Here is a 9289-nt window from a genome sequence, read left to right on the forward strand (position 1 = left end):
ACCCTGGACTGGTCACCAGTCAATCACAGGGCTGACACACAACCACACACTCTCACACTCACACCTAGGGGCAATGTAGAGTAGCCAATTAACCTAATGTGCTTGTTTTTGGTATTGTGGGAGGAAGCCGGAGTACCCGGAGAAAACCCACGCAGGCACAGGGAGAACACGCAAACTCCACATAGAAGGGCCCAGACTGGGATTCGAACCTGGAACCCTCTTGCTATGAGGCGACAGTGCTAACCACTGTGCCGCCCTAAAAGATAACCAATGCTACTGATATCATTCATGGTCTTGGGAATTATTTCAGACCCAGAGGCATCATGTAACAGTTTGTGTCGCATGTCTGCCGAGCTGCACTGTGTGAAAACCTGCAAAGAACTCTTCCTGCTAGAGAGAACATGGCTGCAGATTTCTTGAAGGGGGACCAACAGAACAGGCAGTGGCTATGACCTGAAGTGCAGAGGGTTTGTGCAGCGGGACAGAGACACCATTATTTCCAGGATCCAGAGCATACACTGAAGGAGAAGGTGAGTTCATCCTCACTAATTAACTATGTGGCTCTTCTTCTACCAGACTGAGATGCAAGAACTGAAGGATTCTGTAGTATAACATCGTTGACTGTTTTTATTGAATTTTCAACACAATACACAAAGGAGGTTATAACCAATCCCCCCTCCATTTTTAATAGTCTTTGCTCATGTCTTTTTCTATTAATTGCAAAACATTGAGGCCTTAAGAATCTGTATTTCAGAGGTGACCAAAGGGTTTGAGAACCACAAACAGGCTGGAGAAGACAAAGTATTGAGACACAGACTGAAACACTAATGGCTGTGGTTATAGTCTTTTTGTTGGATTTATTGGCAGTCAAACAAATACAGACACCAGCTTTATCTTTAAACTGTCACGGTACACAAGCTAAGGTTTCGAAAAGTTGTGCAGCAAATACAACGTGTGTCCAGTGTTGTGTCCATCCCTTCTACAGTACGACAGCACAGTAATGCACACTGTTGTTTTAATGCTGTTACTTCCTTCAGTTTCAGACTAAAACATTCATCACACACCATAAACTACACGTTTACCTGAAATTTGCACATCAAACATCTGACAACAACTACCTATGGCCTGTTGCTTACAGTGAATCGACAAATTAAAATGAATGACAGTGACTCTACAACACATGAAATTATGAGAATAATGGTAGTGGTCATGAATTTTCTCAAAGAAAGAGTCCTCAAATGTAAGCGGTGGAGGACCTGTGTTGCACTGAGTCACTCAGCAGTATTCAATGAAATGTCATTGCATGTATGTCTGGTAGCTACTTAAGTGCTTTGTGGAAATAGTAATGTAAACTGTTTAAGCTTACTACCAGTTAATAACTCACTGCTTTTCACACAGAATACCAACACTGACACACACACATCCATTCTATGAGAGTGAGGGGGAAAGGGAAATATTTGCTTCTTGTGGCAAAGCAAACTGGGTTAGCTTGCAGTTCAACTTTGGTTAATTTTGACCAATAGGGTCACAGCTTCTGCTACTAGCCAAGAAACGTGTGTGGTTGAGCCCTCAAACAGACTGCAAACCAACAAAGTGACATCACATCCTCCACAGCCCACATCCAGCACTAGCAAGCAAAGGTTGTTTGCGCATGTGTGACTGTGCCCTGAAGGTGTATTATATGTGAACAATTAGTCAGTGTTTGACTGTTGATAGAGGATGAGCTCTCGAGGACATCAAAAAGACAGTATTTGCTTCTAAATGCTTCTGGTGCAGTGAATGATTAATCCTGCTTCCACACTAGGTGTTCGCAGCAGAACTCCCTGTGTCTTCTGCAGGTTTGTTACTGCTGTGTTGAGTGTTGATGTGTTGAGTCATTTCCTTACGGTTGGTTACCGAATGGCCACACTGAACACATGTGTAGCGCCCTTTTGTGTGCTCCCAGAGGATGCGTCTGTTGCAGGCCATACCTAATGGGTGAAAGGACAAATTATTCGAGGAATTTTCAAATTCGAAAAGTGGTTCCTCAGTGACCAAACTAACTCATAATTACAAAACACCGAGTACAGCTGGTCAGTTGGATTCCCTCTAACAACTTTTTCAATATTAAGTAATTTGCACATTATTTTCACGATAAATTATCATCTATAAATTGCTCCGTGATTGCTTTGTGTTGATTTTGCTTTCTTACAATCCTGCCTGCTGCTGTGACAATGTAAATTTCTCCACTGTGGGATGAATAAAGGATTATCTTATCTTGTGTCCAAAAAAAAAAAAAAAAAAAAAAAAACCTCATCACAAACAGAGTGACATCTTCAGGATGTTTCTTTTGTCAAACCAACAGTTCAAAAGTCAAAGACTGCCTACACAAAAGAATCAGATGTGGGTTGTGGGTTGACAACTTTGTTGTTTAAGCACCTTTAATGATTTCATGAACCATCAAATTAAATGCATACCAATATCTGACAGCTATGTGCCTTTGGGTGAGGAGATGCTCACCTTGATTTTTCTTCCAGACAGCAGTGGACCCAAGAGGAGAGTGAGGAGCTGATCCAGAACACCTGATCTGTATCTGGTGCTGACCCTGGGCATCAGAGGGGTCCAGAGCTGCTGTTGGGCCAACCAGATTTAGTGGAAGATCAGAGGTTTCATTCCTGAGCTGAGGCTGGAGAGTTGCCCCTGCCAGCTGCTGAGGAGCAAGCTGGGGAGCAGAGGTGTCCAGGTTGGACAGAAAGGGCGGACCTAGTGGGGGGGGCACAGCAGAGTCTGGCTGAGGAACAGGAAAGGAACCGTCTGGGTTTGGTATTTGAAAGGATAGTCCCTGGGATGTAGACACTGAGTCGAGTTGTGGGGGGGTCTGGTCCATTGCTATGGGGGTCGCGTTTGGGTTAGTCACAGCAGCGGGTAGAGTGGGCACAGGTTCAGTCGGCTTTGTTTTACCCCGTGGCACTTTGGAACAGGTGTGCAGGTGAGACAGGAGGCCACGATATGATCGCAGCTTTGTGCGGCAGCTTTCACACCTTAAGAAAAAGAACATTTTATTTGAGAAATTACATTACTCAAAACATTTTTTACTGAGAGTGCATGGACAGTGAAATAAAGAAAAACTCACAGGAAGAATATGTTGGGTTTGTGATGATGCCTCATGTGTTCCATCAGTTTCTGCATGTTGGGAAAGGAACCACTGCAGCCAGCAGTAGAGCACAGCAAGACCTTTCCTGTGGAGAGGAGACAATGTGTCTCACGGGCAGTTTAGCCGACTTATAATGCCCTCAATTTCCCCTCACCCTTTTGTTTTCACCAGTTAGTTTTGTAGTTTCACTTTTTAGACTAGACTTGATTTATAAAGGTTTGTATGCTACCATTGTGTTATGTGGCATTAGTCTGAGGTCAACAAAAAAGCTTTCAAAAAGTGCAGTGATCCCACGTGTCAGTATGGACAGGAAAAACTATTAGAATGATTTGGAAATCTTACATCAACTTGAAAAAGAAAAACACACCAAACCTGCACTTTATAAAACATCAGGAACTTTGGCTGTTGTAGTCTAGAATCAGACATTTAAAGAATTTCCCCTCTGGGATAAATAAAGGATTTCTGATTCTGACATCAGGCATAGAATCAGAATAGGCTGGGACATGGGACATATCTAGGGAACGGACTGTTAAACCTTGGGCACAGTTCAATGAAATGTATACACAGTTTATGAGTCTCGCAAACGGAATTGTAAACTCAGAGCAACGATTTACACAAGACCATATTTCCCTCACCTGACACCGGGAGGCTTCGTAGGTATGCGCCGAGGAAGGTGGTTAATTCCCTACTATTATTACTACTACTACGCGGAGTACAAATATTTGCATCTTTAATGGGATACTGGTGCTTGAATTTCCCTCGGGATCAATAAAGTATCTATCCATCTATCTCCATCTTCAAGAAAAAAAATCAGACCAACTCCTGTTTTTGGGGAACCTCATGGGAAGTGCAACAGGTCACACTAAGTACATTAGAGCAGGCATGTAAAACATGTCATGTTCAGCTACTGTCCACACATGCACTTCGAGAACGGGAAACTCACCAGGAAGAGACTCAGCTAAGATCTCATGGTCCTTGATGTGGGCTTCCAGAGCGCTCACGTCTGCATACACTCGCTTACAGCCATGTAACGGACACGGTGTCCTCTTGCTACCTGAAATAAACAAACAGGACTTGTAAAGTGTTGTGAATTAAATGATCTTGTTGTGTGACAGCAATGAGGCAAAGTACGTTGGTAACAGAGCGACAGAACTAGAGCTGGTAAGCACGCTAGCTACCGGACTGGTTAGCTTTGTCAGATAGCTAATGTCACTGAGCAAAGTGGGATTAAAATGTAGCAAGGCTGGAACTCAATTGCAAACCTCCGTTCTCATTTTCGTCTGCGGACGAGATCGCTGTATCTGCAGACATCGTGGTGCCGGAAAAACAATTTGAGTGTCGTCCGTACCGTCCAAAGCCCTTCCACGGACAGCCTGCCCACTCCCTATTAATTCCATTGTACCGAAAGTTGGCTGCAATTCACCTAGGGGGCACTCGTGAAGTAGTCTTCAATATGCGGGAGCGAATAGAGCTAAGTGGCTAATAATTTACACCTACTTCTGGACAAAAAATGCCAAAATAAAGCCATTTGGTTTTTCTTACAAGGCAGACAGTTTTGCCCGCAATCCTCATACATTTACCTAGCTACAGCAGACGCTGGAAACGATGTTAAAACAAAACAAAACTTAATATTGGATTGATGCGTGAAACCAAAATGGCGAACGCCGTAAACTGGTGTGTATGCCGCAAATACTTAAATAATAAGAAGAATAAAAATAATAAGAAAAAAGCCACGAAATTTTAATTTGATGGAACTGTATATATTGTCTCTACCTTAAACATAAAGAAAATTAGCAGAAAAAAAATTACACCTTCAAAGTCACATTTTGGGATAGATAACCGGAAGTTTAAGAGAGTGGGAATTCTTTCTATATTAGAGTTTCGTTGAGTGCCGACCGACGACGACATCACCGGAACAGTCGAAAGAGACTACACGTAGCACAATGCAATGCAACAAACAAGTTGAAATAATTTCCCATATCTGTGTGACGTGGGCACAACCGCTCTCTCTCTATCTCTCTCTCTACATATATCTATGTTACATAATACATACATGATATATATCCTATGTTACAGTTTCTTTGACGTGCGTTTCGCCATCGTCCCACCCCTTTCAGGAGACACACCCCGAAACTATTTATTCCAATGTGAGAAGCTAAACGTGTGCAGATTATGACTGATTCTTTCGCTCCTTGCTCACAAAAGTAAATATTACACCAATAATTTATATCAGTCGCATATATACCGAGCATTCTGGCGCTGTTCAAAAAGGTTCCCTCTTGAATCGATCACATATAAAATGGACCAAATGGCTCTCCAGCTACTCACAGTAAAAAGATGTTTTTAACAAGATACATCTGTTATTTCAAATTAGAGAGCTGTGCGGAGTAAAATTGTGCTTACAAGCCGATTTCTAATGTAGGATGACCTGTTTTTAGGTCCTGAAATTTAGAAGTAACACAGAAATCACATCTCAGTGGAAAATCTATCCCACCACACCACAAATCCATTATTATTTTGAATTATTTAATAATATTTTGAATTATTGTAGCCATTTTAAACTTAATCATTCCATTCACTGCTCACCACCCTTCCAGTCTTTTGCTATAACCAATTCCTAAGTTTTTCACTTCATTTTCAATTGTAATCTCATGAACAGATGATTGGCTGTAACATCTATGCTTTATGTACTTTTTTCATGAAAAAAGTCAACAGCTGTTTAGTAAATAAATAATAAAGGGGGGCAAGAATAGCCCTGCCAAATTCTTTGTTTACCCTCAAATTTTTCAGATGTTCACTGAGGGACAGAAACTGAACTTTGTGGTACATCATATTGTGCCTTTTAAATTATTAATCAAAATAAAATATATTCAAAAGTCCTTATTAGAAATGGGTGTTCATCTGGTGTTCTCTGTTATTGACCATCAACACAATACACAGCCGTAGCCTAGAGGTTGGAGAAGCGGCTTGTGATCGGTTCGATTCCCCCACCGGACGGGCAGGAAAAATTTGGGTGTGGTGGAGTGATTAATGTGAAAAATGCTTCCCCCCTCCATTAGCTGGCTGATGTGCCCTTGAGCAAGGCACTTAACCCCCAGTATGCTCCCCGGGTGTTTGACGCTGCCCACTGCTCCTGTGTGTGTTTCACTGCATGTAATTTGCATGTGTGTTCAATTAAGGAAGGGGCAAATGCAGAACACAAATTCAGTGCGTGTATGTAAAAATATATATACTGCCAATAATGCTGATACTTCTTCTTCTTTCTGGTCTCCTCTTTTCAAGACCAAAAAATAAGATTTATTCTTTTCCCATTGTTCTATTCATTTAATGCTCGATCTAACTTAACCTGTGCCCTTTCTAATTATAAATTATCTAAACTACCTTGTATATTCAATTACTTTGCATCTTCGTCTGGTAATCATTATGAACAGACATCTATCTAATCACTCATCTAATACCATAAGAAAACCACCACATACTAAAGTAAACCTTTGAAATCTTTCTGGTGGAGTGTGCAATGATGCACTTTAGACAGTCCATCCAGAAGGAAAGATAGAGGAGAGAGGTCCAAGCTGGATGTTAGTGACCTGGTCAGGTCATTCATCTGCAGTGGATGAGGAGGACAGGTACTGCTCCTAGTGGTAGGGACTGGTCAGAGAAGGTTTTTCACCTCAACAAGCTAGATATCCACTCAAAAACCCTTAGGCATAGATGTCTTTTCGTTGCATGAAAGACAATACATTTGATGCTCCTACTCATATTAAACACTGAAGCAAATGCTGAAGACAATGCAAATTGAACATATATGAACATATATTGTTATTTATACATCTTCTAAGCTCCATGTCATTCTTTTCCCTTCATATGCTCAGTGAATCAGAATCAGAATCAGAAAAGTTTATTGCCAGCTAGGTTCCACCTATGAGGAATTTGTTTTGGCATCTGATGCAGCAGACATACACAAGAAAAGAGAATAAAATAACGATAAATAGTGAAATGCAAAAGGTCCGTATAGATAGTATACATATACATCTGCATGTACAAGGGGATGTGCCTGGTTATGGTGGAGGTATACATTTGCAGATGGTCGTGCGTTTTTATAAAGTGCAGAGTGATGAACGTGCAAAGAAATTGAATGAGCAAGGGGAGAGTACGTGTGTGTGTGTGTGTGTGTATGTGTGTGATACTGAAATGATTAGATTAACCAAATAAAAAGCATGGTGTAGGGCTGTTTTTCACAGACAGACTGGGATGTGTTTAAAGTCGCAGCCACACTGGAGGACTCTTCCATCAACATACAAGAGTATGTCAATATGTGACTGGGTAGACCGCAAAGGAGGCTGAAAGGCAGTACAGAGAGAACCTGGAACCCTTCTGTTCTGGGCACATGTGGCAAGGCCTGCAACACATCACGGACTGTAACGGCACCACAGCAGAGATTACCAACACAACCATCACGCTGCATGAACAGCAGTCTTTCATGCCTGCTTTGAGACCCTAGCCGTGGCCCACTGAGGCATCCACACACCCAGACCACACAACTGTCCCACTGACCGTCTCATCAGCCGATGTACATAAAGCCCTGAGGAGAATTAACCCCAGCAAGGCTGCAGGCTCAGACAGCATCCCGAGGTGGCATGTACGACAAAGCTGGCTGATGTCTTCACCTCCATCTTTAACCTGTCTCTGTCACAGGCGACATTCCCCACTTGTTTCAAAACTACCATCTGCCTATCATCATCCCAGTTCCCAACAGTGCCCAGTGACTTGTCTGAATGACTTCAGGCTGCTAGCACTCACTCCAGTCATAATGAAATGTTTTGAGAAAGTGGTTCTGGCCCACATTCAGAACAGCATACCAGAGGTGCAGGACCCTTCACAGTATACCTAGCGCTTCAGCAGATCTACCTCAGACACCATCTCTGCAGATCTTCATATAGCCCTCTTTACCTGGAAAACAAAGATGCCTACATCAGGATGCTTTTCTATATCTCTGTCTTTAAAACGGTCATCCCCTACAAGCTCATCAATAAACTGTTAAACCTTGGACTCAGTCCCCCAAACTGTGACTGGCTGCTAGACTTCCTCACTGGCAGTCCGCAGTCTGTCAGAATTGGAAAAATCCATGGACATTGTGGTGAACACAGGCACCCCTCAGGGATATGTCCTGAGCCCCATTCTCTACACACTGTTCACACACCACTCTCTCTCTCACAAGAACAACACCATCCTGAAATTTGGACTCATTACTGGCGGTGATGAAACAGCATACATAAGTGAGGTGGTAAGTCTGGTAACATGGTGTGTGGAGAACAATCTCACCCTCAGCATAGACAAGACCAAGGAAATGATCATGGACATGAGGAAGGACATCAAAGCCAGCATTTCTCACAGATAATATTATTTGTCACTTTTAGATGTTGGTGTTATACAGTCTCAAATTTTGTTAGAACACCATTCAGTAACTCACAAGGAAAAAATAATCAGAATTTAGCTGATTTCCATACTCCATTTTTTGCCTAAAATGGGGCCTTTAATAACTGTCTGGAATGAAATGTAGTTTTGCTGCTTTGTTTGTTTTCTTTTTGTTTGTTTGAGCAGCTCCTCCCTCTATCTACTCTACAAAAGTGGTTTGTGTTTTCTACTTTTTATTTTAGCATCTCATATGATCTGTGAAAGAACATTGGGCCTCTGAATTGCCAACAGCTTTTTTTCAGATAGGTGCCATAATCTATTTTCCAGGGAGTCCCATCCGATCAGCTTTAAGCTTAAACTGAATTATTAGTATGAGGATGGAATTTTTTTAAAAAACAAAACAAAACAAAACAAAACAAAACACTGATTACTCGCTAATAGGCTACATCACTTTGTGCTTTCTGAATACTGAGTCTTCTGAACCAAAATCTGTTCAACCTGTTAAGTATCCATCAGTCGTTGCTAGCAAAATTCAGTTTACCGAAGAGAAAGGATAAACCATGGAAGGGTGGGTCAGTCTGACAAGCGACTTTTGTTTTTGTTAATTAATGCCTTATAACTGAAATTCACAATAAGTGCATTTTGTTATTATTCACCCATAAAGCCATCGGTTAGGCCATAGCTTTCGATGACTTATTGGAAAGTGGTGCCATCTATTTTAGGCCCTACTGTATGTTTTTC

General features: G+C 41.8%; 1 protein-coding gene across 1 annotated transcript; it reads right to left on the reverse strand.

The window, feature by feature from the left end:
* Window positions 1–837: 837 nt before the first annotated feature.
* znf414 (zinc finger protein 414) lies at window positions 838–4702 on the reverse strand. The gene is made up of 5 exons (XM_046384772.1): window positions 4396–4702; window positions 4077–4187; window positions 3113–3218; window positions 2500–3020; window positions 838–1970 (listed from the first exon to the last, which is right to left on the reverse strand). The coding sequence occupies exons 1-5, from the start codon at window positions 4442–4444 to the stop codon at window positions 1801–1803; spliced, it is 957 nt and encodes a 318-aa protein (XP_046240728.1). The 5' UTR covers window positions 4445–4702; the 3' UTR covers window positions 838–1800.
* Between the last annotated feature and the right edge of the window lie 4587 nt (window positions 4703–9289).

The sequence above is a fragment of the Scatophagus argus genome, chromosome 1, assembly GCF_020382885.2.
Source record: "Scatophagus argus isolate fScaArg1 chromosome 1, fScaArg1.pri, whole genome shotgun sequence".
In the NCBI taxonomy this organism is placed as follows: Eukaryota; Metazoa; Chordata; class Actinopteri; family Scatophagidae; genus Scatophagus; species Scatophagus argus.

Excerpts from the sequence above, each read along its gene's own strand:
- znf414 (XM_046384772.1), bottom strand. The coding sequence starts at position 4,444 with ATGTCTGCAGATACAGCGATCTCGTCCGCAGACGAAAATGAGAACGGA. Across the intron at positions 3,219-4,076 it reads CTTAGCTGAGTCTCTTCCTG|GAAAGGTCTTGCTGTGCTCT; the intron begins GTGAGTTTCCCG and ends TCCTCTCCACAG. Across the intron at positions 3,021-3,112 it reads AAACCCAACATATTCTTCCT|GTGTGAAAGCTGCCGCACAA; the intron begins GTGAGTTTTTCT and ends CTTTTTCTTAAG.